Source organism: Tachysurus vachellii, chromosome 7 (assembly GCF_030014155.1).
Source record: "Tachysurus vachellii isolate PV-2020 chromosome 7, HZAU_Pvac_v1, whole genome shotgun sequence".
Classification (NCBI taxonomy): Eukaryota; Metazoa; Chordata; class Actinopteri; order Siluriformes; family Bagridae; genus Tachysurus; species Tachysurus vachellii.
In genome coordinates this window covers 27,816,162-27,833,985 of record NC_083466.1, presented here as the reverse complement: position 1 = coordinate 27,833,985, position 17,824 = coordinate 27,816,162, and the positions used below count along the sequence as shown (strand labels likewise).

Here is a 17,824-nt window from a genome sequence, read left to right as displayed (position 1 = left end):
TAACTGCTCACTTTTTGTGCCCACATCGCAGAAAAGACAAACTAGTCAAGGTCGGAAAAATAATCACTCACTTTTCTTCACCTGCTTTTCCTTTTATTGTATCCAAAAAAGTATTAATTTCCTCATTCAGTATACCAGTCAGAATTATTTTTACACCCTGACTGGAACATTTTAACAAGGCTTGTGATTTTTTCGAATCTCTTTAGCTCTTAAGTGATGGCTTTGTTTGTCACACCGACAGTACATTCTCAAACCCCACTTCCCCACTTTAAAAGCAGCTCTTCCGCGTATCACTCGAGGAAAACCACAGAGAGAGGGGGAGAGAGAGAGAGAGAGAGAGAGAGAGAGAGAGAGAGAGAGGGAGGATATATCTTACTTGTATTTTAGAATGATTTTCATGCATTTTCAGCAGTGTGGAAATAGAGGACAGAGAAGTGTGTCCAGACTGCTGGAGGTTTAATTTAGATTAAGTGATAGCAGTGATAATACACTTAATACAATTTAAAACAGGCAGGGAGTTATTTCTTTACTTTTTTAATTGGTCATTGACCAAGCTTTTTTGTGTGAAAAGGTTTTATTAAAGGTCTCTACACTCTTGTTGGATGAAGAGATTTGGTCTATTTTCCACTCCCTCTTTGTCTCATCTTTTGGTTGAGTCAACCAGAAGTCAGGACTGTGAAGCAGAAATTCATAATGAATTAAATGTAATGTTTTATATTGTATAATTAATTCTAATTCTAACCTCTGTACCACTGCAATTCTAACTAATGTCATAATGTGTTTACTTTTTTAAAACTCAGGTAATTACAGGGAATGAGAGTGTGTGTGTGCCCTGCGATGGGTTGGCACTCCGTACAGGGTGTATCCTGCCTTGATGCCCGATGACGCCTGAGATAGGCACAGGCTCCCCGTGACCCGAGGTAGTTCGGATAAGCGGTAGAAAATGAGTGAGAGAGTGAGTGAGAGAGAGAGTTAATTACAGGCTTGTATCTTACACCTGCTCTGTGATGGTAATGGTTCAATATGAACTTGTGTAAGTAGCTCATAAAAATTGTACAGTTAAAGGTATGAAAAAGGATGTCTGATTTGATATATCATGATTTCTGTTTCATGATGTATATCAGGACAACAAAACAACCAAAAATAATAATTTCATTCAATGAAAATCCAACTTTTCGACTATTAACAGTTCATGCCTTGGAGTAGAAAAAGTACATAAAGAAAACATATTCAAACTCAGTTTGCTACACTCTGATTTACTCTGCACATTGATCTAAGCCAGATACCTGGCATCTTTTCTTAGATGCAGGTTCATCAATGTCTGGGGTCAGGCTCTGAGCTGAGGAAGTTCTCAGGATGGATTGGAAAGGCTCACGTTTAAAACTTCTTGCCTTTTATCTGGGCACACGATGTCAGAAACTTTGACCATACACTTTTGACAAACTCTCCCTCATTAAAGGGCCGGGCAGATTTTGCAATCTCTGCTGCCACAATAAAGCTGTACAGCCTTTACAGCAGCTTCACTTTTTGATTTTGCTTTCATGAACATAGTCGGCCAGGAAACCAGAGACTTTTTTTCATCTTTTCCGCCTTCTGAAGCTTCTGCTTTAGGTCCAGGTCCTTATACTTCTCATAATGTTTCGTTTCATAGTGTCTTCTTATGTTATATTCTGTCGTTACAGACATGTTAGCTCCGTTAGCACACAAGACAAACAGGTCTGTCCTTTATATTCGTGAACAGATAATTTGCCTCCCATCTGTCTTTAAAGCTCCTATTGTCCATCTTTCGTTTTGCCATTTTTGTGGAGGGTGGAGTTAACTTGCCCGATGTGACTGTAGCATGGTTGTTAACGACTGTCAACAGAGAATGAGGGGCGCTTGCTGTTCGTGACTATGAAAGACTACTCGTCCATACAGTGGCAACGCATTCTGGGATTTTAGTATTAGCGGAGCATGCGGCTAGCCATCTGTAATGCACATTTGATATGATCTTGCAAATTTGGCCCGCGGGCCTGAGTTTCACATATGTGAACATCTTGAATGCATGCAACATGCAAATATTTTCAGCTTCACACCTCCTCCCCTTCTTCACTGCTGAACTCACAACACTGAATTTTAAAAAAAGAAAGAAGCTAAACCACAACTGCTTGTCTGTGTTCTCAGTTCTCTAAAACTGTCTTTTCCCTGTGTGTCAGTGTACAAGGCTAATGAGAAGTGTTTATTTCTGTAGAATTCATTGATAGATTTGATACAAATAAGTAAATGATACTAGACAATAGTTTCCTGATAGTGTTTATAGAATAAACTTATTGTACTGAGATGCTTCACAGTATATAATAATAACAGAAATGTTACTGTAGGTTATAAGATATTTTCTCTTTATCAGTTTGGAAACTTTTTGGTTTAAAAGAGTTTAGTGATGTTAGTTAAATTTACCCACATTAAGTTATTGCTTTTACACGTCCATATTCACCCCCTCAACACCCTTCTTTCACACATCAGCTTCTTCATATCTAAATTTGTACCAACAAACTGTGACCTGCTCTCAGGCCTCGAACAGTGTCACTGCTCTGTGTGTGTACAGGACTAAAGAGTTTGCAATTTGTTTCTGCACATTTATTACTCTTAATTTTTAAATAATAATAATAATAATAATAATAATAATAATAATAATAATAATAATAATAATAATTAGTGATAATTAATTATTAATAGTAACATTTAGTAACATAATAGTAACATAATTAATAATAGTAACAAAAAGGAAATGTAGGTTATAAGGCATTTCCTTAAAATGGCTTGTTAATGCTAAGATGTTTTTCTGTATACAGGAAACACCACCAGAAGACAATCATCAGGTACAGATTCCAACAATACAGACTGCTTTACACTCATTAGATGATTTAAACCCTGTGTTTTAAACTCGCTTTACTTGTACTCTTACCTGTTGAACTATCATAGTTACTGAGAGTATTTACACATCAAAATAAACCCTTCTCGTAACAGATATGGAGACACAGATCCATCTGAACAGTCATGATGAAGTACACACAATGTCTTAATCACACAATAAGCTCATCACTCAGGACATTCAGACTGCAGATGAACAACTTTATACCCCATCACTCACTCTAATGAAGACACAAAGAGAACATTTACTCACAGAGCATCACAGGAAGTGGACTGAGCTCCATCCTGTCCCTCTAATGACTGACTGACTGACAGAGCAGTGGTGTGTGTTAAAGTTTTACCACTTCCTGTTTGCTTATAGAGAGAGCATACAAAAATAGAGAGAGAGAGAGAGAGAGAGAGAGAGAGAAAATAGACAAAGTGTTGAAAAATAAAAGATAGACAAAATAGAAAAAGTGTTGGCCCTCTTCCTGATTTTTTATTTCTTCGCATGTTTGTCACACTTTAATGTTTTAGATCATCAAACAGATTGAAATAAGTCAAACATAACACAAGTAAACACAACATGCACTTTTTAAAATGTAGGTTTTAATTATTAAGGGAAAACAAAATCCAAACCTACATGGCCCTGTGTAAAAAAGTGCTTGTCCCCTAAACCTAATAACTGGTTGGGCCAAACTTAGCAGCAAGAACTGCTATCAAGCATTTGCGATAACTTGCAATGAGTCTGTTACAGTGCTGTGAAGGAATTTTGGTCGACTCATCTTTGCAGAATTGTTGTAATTCAGCTACATTGGAGGGTTTTTGAGCATGAACCACCTTTTTAATGTCATGCGACAGCTTCTCAATAGGATTCAGGTCAGGACTTTGACTGTTCGCTTCAGCTTGAGGTCACAAACAGATAGCCACAGATTGTACTTCAGGATTTTATGGTAGACAGCAAAATTCATGGTTTTATTTATCACAGCAAGTCTTCCAGGTCCTGAAGCAGCAAAACAGCCCCAGACCATCACACTACCACCACCATATTTTACTGTTGGTATGATGTTCTTTTTCTGAAATGCAGTGTTACCTTTACACCAGATGTAATGGGACACACACCTTCCAAAAAGTTCAACTTTTGTCTCATCAGTCCACAGAGTATTTTCCCAAAAGGGGATCATCAAGATGTTTTCTGGGAAAATCTGAGATGAGACTTTATGTTCTTTTTGCTCAGCAGCGATTTTCATCTTTGAACTCTGCCATGCAGGCCATTTTTTGCCCAGTCTCTTTTTTATGGTGGAGTCATGAACACTGACCTTAACTGAGGCAAGTGAGGCTTGCAATTCTTTGGATGTTGTTGTGGAGTCTTTTGTGACATCTTGGATGAGTCATCGCTGCACTTTTGGGGTAATTTTGGTCGGCCGTCCACTCCTGGGAAGGTTCACCACTGTGATGTGTAGCTTTTGAGGACCTTTTGGTCTACATAACTTTGTCTGTCAGGTCTTATTTAAGTGATTTCTTGATTGCAAACAGGTGTGGCAGTAATCAGGCCTGAGTGTGGCTAAAGAAACTCAGGTGTGATAAACCACAGTTATGTTTTAACAGGGGGAGCAAACACTTTTTCACACAGGGCCATGTGGGTTTGGATTTTGTTTTCCCTTAATAATAAAAACCATTTAAAAACTGCATGTTGTGTTTACTTATCTTTGACTAATATTTAAATTTGTTTGATGATCTGAAAGATTAAAGTGTGACAAACGTGGAAAAAAAAAATCAGGAAGGGGGCAAACACTTTTTCACACTACTGTATGTACACTCATCAGCCACAACATTGAAACTACCTGCCTAATACTATGTCCCTCTTGTGCCACCCAAACCGTTCTAACCTGTCAAGTTATGGCATAATGTCATAGCATAATGTTCATATGTGTAATGTGTATGTTTTGTGTTTTGTCTTGTGTTTAGTTTTCTGTGTCTTTTATTTTGATATCTGTTTCTTGTGTCTTGCTTCACTTGACCCCATGTCCTACTTTATGTATCATGTGTTCATTGGTTGTTTTTCATCTTGTCTCGTCTCATCTCATCATTCTTTGTTTATAATAAAATCTTCACCTGCATTTGGATCTTCTGACTCTTCGTTCTACGCTCGTGACAGAACAGCCGACCTAACTATGGATCCAGTGGTGAGGATTTTACGCCTTTGTCAGGGGAATCGGCACATTACTGATTTTGTGGAGGAATTTTGTGAACTCTGTTCATGCCACACCCAAGCCTGCTCACATCATGCCTGCCACGCCCAAGCCTGCTCACATCATGCCTGCCATGCCCAAGCCTGCTCATGTCATGCCTGCCACGCCCAAGAATGTCCAGTCTGTAGAGGAGTCTGTAACCTCACAGCTTAGAGTCACTGAGTCTCCTTCAGTCAGCCAGCTGTGTGGAGATACACTCAGTACTGCCTGTGGTCTCTCTGTTACACAGGAAATAGAAGATAATTTTATCTAGTTTTACTTAATACAAATTAAGTAGCTTTGCATGAATGAATAATTACAAGAAACACTTTACAATTTTACACAGACCTGTTTAACTACCAAAGAACAACTATGAACTCAATAATAGTTAGCAAGTAAGTAAGTTTATTTTTAAAGCACATTTAAATTCAGCTCTAGCTGACCAATGTGCTGTACAGAGACATAACAAGCAATCAAAACACAGTCAATAAAAAAGTACACAGTTAAACAGGTAAAATACATGAAAGTTAAAAAAGAAAGACAAATTAACACTCAACGGGAAAAGCCTGACGGTACAGATGGGTTTTTAGCTGTTTTTTTTTAAAAAACCCCCAACAGAAGACGCATTCTTTATACTGAGAGGAAGCTGGTTCCAGAGAGTGGGCACAACTGTTGCAAAAGCTCTATCCCCTTTAGATTTAAATTGTGATTGAGGAACCTGAAGAAGAGCTTGATTATTGGACCTGAGAGATCTGAGTGCTGAATAAGGGTGAATAATTTCAGAAATGTAAATGGGTCCTTGACCTTTCAGAGCTTTAAAAACAGTTAAAAGAATTTTAAACTGTATTCTAAAATAAACTGGAAGCCAATGTAGGGCAGCTAACACTGCAGTAATGTGATCATACTTTTTCTTTCCAGAAAGCAACCTGGCAGCTGCATTTTTAACTAACTGTAGCTGATTTAGAGAGGAATGGTGGAGACCAATATGAAGAGAATTACAGTAATCCAATCAAGATGATATAAATGCATGTATAACCTTTACAAAAGACTTTACATATGGCGAGTAGAAGCCCAAATTACTTCCCAGACAGGTGCGATTTTTTTTGAGGATGCCCACCCAATTTTCCAGAAGAAATAACAAAATGTCATGGTCCACTGTGTCATAGCCAGCTGTAAGATCTAATAAAATCAGAATTGCATTTTCACCCGAGTCAACAGTGGTCAATAGGTCATTTGTAACTCTTAGTAAGGCAGTCTCAGTACTATGTAGGGATGAGCGAGTACAGCATTATCTGTATCTGTATCTGTATCTGTTAACCATATGAATTATCTGTATCTGTACTCGGAGTGGGTGGGGCCTAGGCGGGGCTTGTCTTGAAATGGGCGGGGCTTTAACCGGTATGTTATTTTAAGCATGCAATTGATATGGGTTGATCAGAAATTGTTATATTTATTGCTGATTAGAAAAATATTTACAGGACAGCATCAGGATTGAGCTTCAGATCAATGGTTTTGATCACGATAGCAAACGAACTATATTACAGAACAAGTTTTGCAACAATGAAAACAAAACAATGCAGTGCAATTTTGAAGTAAAATGTAATGAACAACATAACTTTCTTTTTTAACTTTTCATTTTTTATGATCAGTGTGATTTTTTTTTTTTTTTTGGTTCTTTTTTATTTTTTTATTTCCACACCAGGTGTGTGTGAGTGTGTGTGTGTGTGTAGCTTAATAATTAATTTGTAATATTTAATAACACTAGCTTACTACCTTTATGTTTTTATGAAATACATCAAAAACGTGTCAGACACTCAGTGTCTGGTTACTGGTTAGAGACAGCTGAATTTTTAAAAAAGAAAAAAAATCTCCGACAGGCAGAGACGCAATGTGAGTCGCATTCTTACAACCCGAAGTAAAAAGCTGAAGAAACCCTAAACGTTAACGGAAAAGACCCGCGAACCCGAGTGACTGAGGGAGAGACAGAGAGCTGTTGTGTGTGTGACTGTGAGTGAGCAGAGCGAGACACAGCAACACAATACATCTGTATGTGTGTAGGGGAGGGGCGCTGTGACTAGCCTATCACAGAACGCTGACACAATCAGCTACCCAATGATGATTTTCATTCAATCCGAGCACAGATATTGACTCGTATTACTCGTATAATACTCGTACTCGGCAGAAGTGCTTTATCCGTACCGGATACTCGTTTAGTATTGTTTAGTTTAGTTTACTCGTTCCGTACCGGATACATCTCATGATATTTTCTGAAACCCGATTGAAATGGTTCCACTGTTACAGTCTATTACACTGTAATAAAGCTGGACACATCTATAATACAGTGTGTGTGAGATATATATAATCTGTATATATAGATTTCTTGAACATCAAAATATATAAATGGTTCCAAGATACTATTGAGGTTTAGAAATGTGAGTAATTGAGAAAAAACACCTTCTCCAATACTTTAGAAATAAATGGCTGTTTAGAACTTGGTCGGTAATTGTTAAAGGAAGAAATATCAAGATTGATTTTTTTCAACAGTGGTTGAACAAAAGCAGGTTTAAAACATGCTGGAACAATGCCAGAAACTAGAGAAGTATTTATGATAGCAGTAATTGTATGACCAAATATTTGCATCCTTAATAATTCCAATAGATGGAATAACATCATGAGGGGAAGAGGTGGTTTTTGTCTGCATAACACCATCTCTCAGTTCAGAGATGGATACAGGTTGAAAATCTTTTAACATTATTGTTCTAGATGGACAGGGCAAATTTCACAGTGGACAGATGCACTAAATGAGGAGTGGATCACATCAATTTTGTCATGAAAGTATTTTATAAAATCCTCACAGACATTATTTGATGGCTCAATCTTGAGTATGTTATTAGGATTAATAATTGAAGGATTAAAAAGAATTTTGGGAGAATTGCAATGACCGCTGATAACATCAGATAATAAAATTGTTTCTGGCCGCTTTTGCTGCCATCTAAAATTTATCCAAGGAGAATTTAAAATGTTAAATGAGACAGTAAGATGATCTTTTTTCCACTTCCTCTCAGCTTTTCGGTAATCCTGTCTGAGCTGGCGGATAGAATTATCAAGCCATGGCTGAGATTTAAATTTTGGAAACCTAAATTTAATAGGGGCTACAGAATCCAGAATGAAAGTGCAGGAAGAGTTAAAAAGTTCAAGCAAACAGTGCAAGACAAAAGACAGTGAAAACAAACAAAACAAACGACTAAACACAAGCAGTGCCAATCAGAGTACATACTGTATATTTTACAGTACATGTGTGAAAATACAGGAATGAATACTTAATAGCAGATACATTAGATATTTGTTGTGGACAGTGCACCACACACACCTGAACATCTACGTAGAGAGGCATCAGAGCATTTCCGTGTTTCCAATTGTCTGATTCCGAATCTGTTTCCGTCTATTGACCTGTCTGATTGCTTGCTGCCTGTACCAACCTTCTGCCTGCTTACCATTGCCGATTATTGTCTGCCCTCTGATTTCCGTGCTTGCCGATTCCGACCCTGCCTGTTTGACTTTGTGTTTATATTATTAAAATACGCTGCAAATGGATCCCCAGCCTTACGATGCCTCATTACAGGAGACTTCGCCACCAGAAGATCCAGCAGCGGTTCTCAGGCTCGCAACCAGCTCACCGGCCAAGCCCAGCAGCTCGCCGGCCACCACCAACAGCTGACGCATCTCACTGCGCTCACCCAAGAGCTCGCTACAGCGCTGCAAAGCCTGCAGGGAGCCACCGCAGCGCCGAGCCCCCAGCCGCCAGCGATGATTCCTCCCACCGCCGTGTACTCCGCTTCTGCCACCACCAGCCCCCAGCTAGCCTTCCCGGAGAAGTTTAACGGGGAACCCGGGAAATGCAGGGGCTTTCTGATGCAGTGCTCACTCTTTGTGGCACAACAATCAGCCATGTACCCGACCCGAGGCCAGCCGCGTAGCCTTCGTCTGCTCGCTACTCACTGGCAAGGTGCTGGACTGGGCCACCGCAGTGTGGAGAGAGAACGCCTTCCCGACCTTCGAGGGTTTCCTCGCGCAGTTTCGTGCGGTCTTCGACCACTCCGCTATGGGAGAGAGCGTGGAGGAGCGCTTAGCGCTTAGAATATGCGCTGGCCTTCCGCACTCTTGAACACCCCCTGAGATTGCTATACCGCAAGGGCTTAAACCCAGAACTCCAAGCCGAGCTTGCCTGCCAAGACGAGGGCAGGAGTCTTGCAGAGTTTGTGGAGCTTTCAATCCAGCTTGACAACCTGATGCGTTCTCGCCAAGGTCCCGCACGCACTGCAGCGTGTGCCATGCGCCCCGAGAACCCCGAGCCGATGCAAGTCGACTTCACACGCCTCACGCCGGAGGCGGGAGCGCGCCGCTTCCGCCAGCAGCTCTGCCTTTACTGCGGAGAGCCCGGACAAAGACTGTCTACCTGCCCGACTAGACCACCTCATAGGCGCAATAACCCGGTGAGTCGAGATCCTGCCGTTCATCGATCACAGAGCTGAGCACAGATCAGTGTAGAACTCGAGGTGCGAGGAGGAAAAATTAAACTACTCGCTCTTATCGACTCAGGCCCAGCAGGGAATTTTATGACTTCGCTCGCATCCATAACATCTCAGTAATTCCCTGTGTTTCCCCTTTAGCAGTGGAGGCGATAGACGGGCGGCCGCTTGGAGAGGGACGCATCACACACCTCACCAGGGAACTCAGCCTGCAGGTGGGGGACCACCATCACGAGCGCATCTCTTTCCACATCATCCATTCTCCTCGACACGCCCTCATCCTCGGATTACCCTGGCTCAGGCTGTATAATCCTGTAATTTCCTGGCCCGACCTGTCCATCTCGAGCTGGAGCAGGGCGTGTACCTCACATCACCAAGCCACGGAGGGGCCACTCCAACTCAACACCATGAACACCGCGAACACCGTGCCTGCCGCCTCCGACATCCCCGAACTCCCACCCGAGTTCCAGGACCTCGCAGAGGCGTTCAGCAAGACCAAGGCCACTGAACTACCACCACATCGTACCAGGCTGGCCACCAGTGACTGCGCCATCAAACTCCTGCCCGACGTGACACCACCTAGAGGAAGAATCTTCCCCCTCTCAGCCCGAATCAGCGACCATGAATGCATACATCGAGGAGGAATTGAAGAAGGGGTTCATCCGACCCTCCATGTCCCCGGTCTCTGCAGGCTTCTTCTTTGTCAAGAAAAAGGACGGGGGCTTCAGACCGTGCATCGATTACCGAGCCCTAAACGAGATTACAGTTAAGTTCCGGTACCCCCTGCCACTCATTCTGTCCGCCCTGGAACATCTCTGCCGAGTGTGGTACTTCACTAAACTCGACCTCCGCTGCGCCTACAACCTTATCCGCATCCGAGAAGGGGACGAGTGGAAGACTGCCTTCTCGACCCAATCGGGCCACTATGAATATTTGGTCATGCCATTCGGCCTTGCTAACAGTCCAGCGGTCTTTCAGTCCTTCATTAATGATGTCTTCCGTGACATGCTAGACCGCTGGGTAATCGTCTAGATCAACGACATCCTCGTCTACTCGGTAAATATGAGGGAGCACGTTCAACACGTGAGGGCGGTGTTGCAACGCCTAATGCAACCTAGGCTATACGCCAAGGCGGTGAAATGTGAGTTCCAACAGACTTCGACAGCCTTCCTGGGCTACATCATCTCCGCCGAGGGGGTCGCCATGGATGACACAAAAGTGCAGGCGGTACTATAATGGCCCCGGCCCCTCACCTCTATGACCAAGAGTGCGCCAACCCGCCTCAGTTGGTCACCGGAAGCGTGCTCCGCGTTCCGACAACTGAAAGAGAGCTTCACTTCGGCTCCGATTCTCCACCATCCTGACCCAGACCGGCCGTTCATAGTGGAGGTAGACGCTTCCAGCACGGGGATCGGAGCGATACTGTCTCAACGCCAGGGACCCGCCAACAAGATGTTCCCGTGTGCATATTTCTCCCGCAAGCTATCGCCAGCAGAGCAGAATTATGACGTCCGGGACCGAGAGCTGTTAGCCATGAAGGCGGCATTCGAGGAGTGGTGGCACTGGCTAGAGGGCGCACAGCAACCTTGAGTACCTGCGTACCGCCAAACGCATGAACCCACGCCAGGCTCGGTGGGCCATGTTTTTTACTCGCTTTCAGTTTACAGGCCAGGAAGTAAGAACACTAAAGCTGATGCTCTGTAACGTTTTGTACCGAGAGTCAGATCAGACCACACCCCCCCCCGAACCCATCCTTCCCGAGACTCGCATCCTTGCGCCCATCCAGTGGGATATCCTGACCGAAATCTCCCAGGCCAACGCACAAAAGCCACCGCCCATCGAATGTCCACCGGCCAGGACATATGTGCCCGAGAACCTGCGCACGCCACTGCTGGAACTCCTGCACACCAGCCCTTCCTCCACCCACCCCAGCATCACAAGCACAACCCACTTGGTCCAGAACCAGTTCTGGTGGCAGTCGCTAGCCTCGGACGTGCAAATTTGTTCGGAGCTGTATGGTATGCCAAACTTCGAAAGCCTCGCACCAGTGCCCAGCGGGCCTGTTAGAACCTCTCCCCTTGCCGCAACGACCCTGGTCCCATATTGCCTTGGACTTCATCATAGACCTATCCTGATCCAATAACCATACGGTCATTCTAACCGTCATCGACCGTTTCTCGAAGGCCTGCCGCCTGATCCCACTAGCCAAGCTCCCCACAGCCTTCGAGACGGCAGAGACGCTGTGTAACTGCGTGTTCCGCTTTTACGGTCTGCCTGAAGACATAGTTTCGGACAGGGGCTCCTCAATTCATGTCTGGGCAGCCTTCTTTAAGTGGCTCAATGTCAACATCAGCCTCACCTCGGGGTACCACCCACAATCTAACGGACAAAACGAACGGCTGAACCAAGAAATCATCCGCTTCCTCCGGTCCTACTGCCAACACAATCAGAATGAATGGAGCAAATATCTGATGTGTGTGGAGTATGCCCAAAACTAACTAATCAAACCCGCCACCAGCCTGACTCCCTTCCAATGTGTCCTGGGCTACCAACCTCCCTTATTTCCGTCGTCCGACACACCCACCGGCCCACCGTTGATGACTGGATTCATCGGAGTGAGGAAACGTGGGACGCAGCGCACCGACAACTCCAATGGGCCGTCCGAAGGCAGAAAACCCAAGCCGACAAGCACCGCAGGGAACACCCCGAGTATCAACCCGGCCAGTGGGTTTGGCTCTCGACCCGTGACATTCATCTCCATCTGCCTTGCCGGAACTTAAGCCCCAGGTTTGTGGGACCATTTAAAATCGTCAAGCAAATCAACCCAGTCACATACCACCTCGCGCTGCCCCCATCCTACCGCATCTCACCAACCTTTCATGTCTCGCTGCTAAAACCCGCCGATGAGCCGAGAGAGAGCCCTGAGAACATCACCAGTCTGAATGAGCCACCGCCACCACTAATCGAGGGCGAGGAGGTGTACCAGGTCAGTGAGCTGCTTGACTCCAGATGCTGGAGGGGGCACCTGGTGTATCTGGTCGAGTGGGAGGGATTCGGTCCGGAGGAACGCTCGTGGGTGAAAGCAGGGGACATCCTGGGCTCCTTGCTCATCGCCGACTTCCATCGGCGGCATCCAGACAGACCAGCTCCCCGTTCACGAGGACGACCCGCGCGCCACAAGTGCCCTCGTGTTGGGAGCCGCTCGCGGGGGGTGGGGAGTTTTGCCTCTGTTGCGGACAGCGCACCACACGCACCTGAACATGTACGTAGAGAGGCATCACCGGAGTTTTAGTCACTTCCGGACTACAGTTCCCAGAGCGGTGCACCAGGACTAATTACACCGCCAGCTGCTGCCAATTTCCCACACTATAAGAGACTACATTAACTTGACCTCATTGCAAAGTCTCGACTTGTTCCTACATTCATTCTGAGCATTTCCGTGTTTCTGCTTTCTGTTTCCGTCTATTGACCTGTCTGATTGCTTGCTGCCTTTCCCGACCTTCTGCCTGTTTACCATTGCCGATTATTGTCTGCCCTCTGATTTCCGTGTTTGCTGATTCTGACCCTGCCTGTTTGACTTTGTGTTTATATTATTAAAGTACGCTGCAAATGGATCCGCAGCCTTACGATGCCTCATTACAGTATCGCAATGACTTGTGCAAAACAACAACTGACTGAATGTGCAAGACTGCATGTTCAAAGATAGCAAATAGTAATGTAAACAGCATGTAAACAGTTTGATATGTAGTTGGATATTTGCAATTTATAAACAGTTATGATATATCAGCAGCAGATGCAACAAACACTGTGCATTTTATCTATTTGTAGTTACATTTACTGTTGTGGAAGGTCTGCAAAGCACTTTAGATTAGACTCAGTGAAACAAGGGGGCTTAAATATAAAGACAACTCAATGATGAAAGTGAAAACAGGGGCCTGTTTCAGAAAACTCTGAGTATGTTAACCCTGAAATGAGGGAAACTCTGGGTTTTCCGTTTCAGAAAGGGAGGTAAGTTAAACCTGAGAAAGCAGGTTAAGTCAAGCCCATTTCTGAAAGAGTTAACTTATACTCAGAGTCAGTTACCATAGTAACTTAGGTTTTCTTCGGTAAACCCAGAGTTTCTGTCAGTCTCCTCCCCTTTTTAAAGGGGAAGCGACGTTTAAACACCTCATTCATTGGCCACATTTTAGTTACGCAGAGAGCAGCAAAGCGAATGTGGGATGTGGTAGATTAGTGGTTAAGGTGTTGGACTATTGATCAGAAGGTTATGGGTTCAAATCCCAGGTCCACCAAGCTTTTGTGGACACAATTGGTCAGTTGTATAAATTGAAACAAAATATAAGTCACTCTGGGTAATGGGGTCTGCTAAATGCCGTAAATGTAAAATGAATGAAATGGCGTGTCCTTTTATGGACAATCCTGTTGATGAAGAGTCTGTATTAATTCGTTTAAGCCCAGAGTGGATTTTTGTCACATCCCTATGCATTTTTATTTGAGCGGTACCATTTTTCTTTACAGTCAATAAGATCAATAATCTCATTCATCCTAACATCAGCCATCACGGCCGTGCTCTTACATCCGAGCAGATGCTTTGCGTTGCCTTACGTTTCTTTGCAAATTGTAGTTTTGTGTATAACATCGGGGATGCAGAACATATTAGTAAGGCTACTGTTCGCAGAGCGGTCAGGAAAGTGTGCCTCTCTCTTAAGCGCTTTCTGACAATTTTTGTGTTGTTTTATGATAAAATAAAATTCTGTTCTTCCGGTTTCACCTCTGATATTATAACAGTTGGGAATTTACTCTAAAACAGTTCTTAATTACTAACTACAAATTACATCTTCAACCAGTCTAATTTGATTAATGTAATAATTACTATCTCTAGAAAGTATTGGTCTACTTATTAATTTGGTCTATTTACTTATTAATTACTTTCTAAATCCCAAATCAACATCAACCACTTAAACAATAAGGAGAGAAAAGAAATGAACAATATACAATTGCATGAATTATCCTTGAATTGAACAAAGTGTGTAACTAGAGGGAGAAGTTTACATTAAAATATAACTTTTAAATGTATATTATGTAATGTATATATAATACATTTTTAAAATACACCTTTTAAAATTTGATGTTAAATCCACTATTGTTTTATACAGCAGTGTTGCTAATTTTTTTTCTTTAATACATGGTAAAATTCTCCATATGCTTGCATAAGCACTTCCGGTTCTGCTGGTGAGAAATATGCAGACTTTTCTTTTGTCTGACGCTGTTGCCATGGTGAATCATTATATCTGCGCTCCATTGATAATGGCTTTTATAGTTGTGGTGCATGCGCTTAACTCAGAGTCAGTCAACTTTAAGTTGATAAAACTAACTCATTTCAGCTGTTCTGTAACCAAAAACTCAGAGTTTCCCATCTCAGGGTTTGTCAACTCAGAGTTCAAGTTTAAACTCAGAGTTGGTTGAACCTCCTTTCTGAAACGGCCCCCTGGTGAGAATACCTGAGCATAACACAGACACATTAGAACAACAACCAATGACTGGAGACAAGACATGAACAGGAACAAAACCCACAATGCAACATAAACAAAAACACAACAGAAACCATTCAAAATATCCTCAATTGCCCTCTGGTGGTCTTTTTGCGACATGTCTAAAAATCTGTGACAGTTCTCTCTTACATAATAAGTGGTTTCCTCACCACACTCTCATTTTAATCATTCTTTTAATAAATAAAGTTGAAAAATGCAGATTGTTATGTTGCAGCAGAACTGCAAAACATATACTGCTCTGTTCTGAAGACTTTTACATGTCAGAAAACAGAAAGTTAGTGCTATACCTATATATTGATTTATTTGGTAAAAAAACTGTTGCATTGGGTCTCACCAGCCACAAATAAGAAACACTTTTAAACATATGGATTTCAAGATTATTTTAAACATTCTGGAAAAACAAAGAATTACAATAATTGTATATACACACCTGTGATAAAAAGAAGAAAAAATCATGAAATTCCTCTCACTGTAATCTTGACAGGATCACTGAGCTCTGTGTAGTAGTTGTAGTAGTAGTTGTTGTTGTGATAGCTGTAGTAGTTTCTCCTGCGTGCTTCACACTTGTACTTTGTTCCTCCTGCAGTATTGACTGTGACTTTAAGTGTGTTCACTTGTTCACTATTCAGACTCTGATTATTTGAGTAACAATAAAACTCCCATCCAGTTGACTGCAGCTCACAGCTCAGAGTGACAGTGTCTCCAGTGTAGATGGGGCTTTGAGGATTCACTCTCACAGTCAGTTTGGGTTTTACTGTTGGTGTGAAATGATGAAGGTGTCAGAGCTGCTTTACACTTTACAACATAACTACACCACGTTACGTATGTAACCCTGTTCCCTGAGTAGATAATGAGATGCTGCGTTACTGGCCCAGGTGTTCTCTCGCTCTTCCTTCAGTCAAATAGAAGCTGGAGGAATGTGACATAGATGCCCTTTATATTTACTTACTGCCACGTAATCACTTCATCACGTGTCCTTCCCTAACCGTTAAATTGGTGTGGCCAGCTACACAGCATCTCGTTATCTCCTCAGGGAACCGGGTTACATACGTAACCTGGTGTAGTTCCCTTTCAAGGGAACTCAATGCTATGGGAACGCCAATACCTATGCCGCCACGCACCGGTCGATGACTGTGGCAGAGGCCGTGAGAGAGCATGAGCAGAATGTGAACAGAACATCAATGGCCATGCAGGACCTGGGACCCTGGAGTGGGGTCCAAGTCTAAATTATAGAACCTGATAAAGGTGTGTGGAGAGGACCAACCCACCACAGCACAAATATCTTCAAGGGGGACACCTCTGGCTAAGGCACTGGACGAGGCGATACCCCTAGTAGAGTGAGCACTGATGCTGAGAGGCAAGGCAAGACCACATGCCTCACAGGCCTGAGTAATGGCCTCCACTACCGAGTGTGCCAGGCACGGTTTGGAAACCAGATTACCCCTTTTCCGGCCTCCAAAACAGACAAAAATGGCAAAGGAGTTACGCCACAAGCTTGAGTGGTGGAAAGCGAGAGATCAGAGGGTGCCCACCCAAGGAGGCCCCAAGTACAGGTTTGTGGTTTGCAGTGATGGCGGCCACATACACCTTTAAAGTAGACACAGACAGGCCCAGAGAAAAGCAAGACTGCAGGAACTCCAGCACTGTACCAACCAGGCAGTGAACTGGATCCTGACAGTGTTCATCGCACCAGAGTCAAAAAAGTCTTCACTTCAGAGCATACAGCTTCCTAGTGGAGTGAGCCCTAGCATTCGGTAGAGTCTGTGTCACCTTAGATGAGAGGCCTGCCTCTAGAAACTGGTCCTCCTCAGGGGCCAGACCCAAAGCTTCCACATCTCGGGGCGGGGGTGTAAGATTGCCCCTGCACCTGAGAGAGGAGGTCCTTCCTGATGGGATCCTCACATGGAGTGCTGTTCAGGAGGGAGACTGGGTCCATGAACCAAACTCGAGAGGGCCAAGGAGGAGCAACTAAGAGAAGATTGACTCAGTCGTGGTGCACTCTGACTAGGACTTGTGGGAGCAGAGCTACCGGAGGAAAGGTGTACAGACAAAGCCTCAACCACATCCATACCAAGGCATCCAGATCAACGGATGAGAGAGGGAAAACCACAGCGGACAGTGGGTCGACTACATTGATCCACTTCCGCCCGGATGAAAATCTGCCAAATTCTCTCCACCACGTGGGGGTGGAGACATCACTCCCCAGGCCTCAGCACCTGCCTGGACAGTAAGTCTGCCTCCCAATTTACATGCTCCGGAATGAAAAAGCATACCTATATAAATATAGGTATGCTTCCTGAAGACTGGAGTAATGTGACGTAGATCCCCTTATATGGACTTCCTGGCGCATAATCACTTCGTCAAGTGTCCATCCCAAGCTTCAGACACAACTTCCTCACAGCAGCATTCCCATAGTGTCAGCCCTGATGCAGCGTTGAGTTCCCTCCAAAGGGAACCAGTAGATTCACTATGTCTAACAGATGCGTTGTGTCTAAAACTAACATATATATATTTAACATTTGTTGCAAGATGTTATATTTGTATGTTTTCTTACACAGCTAAATAAAACCACTGTATATGCTAATTTTAGATAATTGTTTATGATATTTATTTTATGGATCCT

At 43.5% G+C, this 17,824-nt stretch overlaps 2 protein-coding genes across 3 annotated transcripts in view; one reads left to right on the top strand and one right to left on the bottom strand.

The window, feature by feature from the left end:
• Positions 1-3,261, bottom strand: part of LOC132849059 (Fc receptor-like protein 5) — a 62,819-nt gene extending 59,558 nt beyond the window's left edge. The window contains exon 1 of the mRNA XM_060875240.1: positions 3,164-3,261. Coding sequence (XP_060731223.1) covers positions 3,164-3,194 — 31 coding nt within the window. The 5' untranslated portion in view covers positions 3,195-3,261. The remainder of the gene's footprint in view (positions 1-3,163) is intronic.
• The window catches only part of LOC132849065 (carcinoembryonic antigen-related cell adhesion molecule 5-like), a 272,443-nt gene that overhangs the window by 150,571 nt on the left and 104,048 nt on the right, over positions 1-17,824 (top strand). The window lies entirely within an intron of this gene.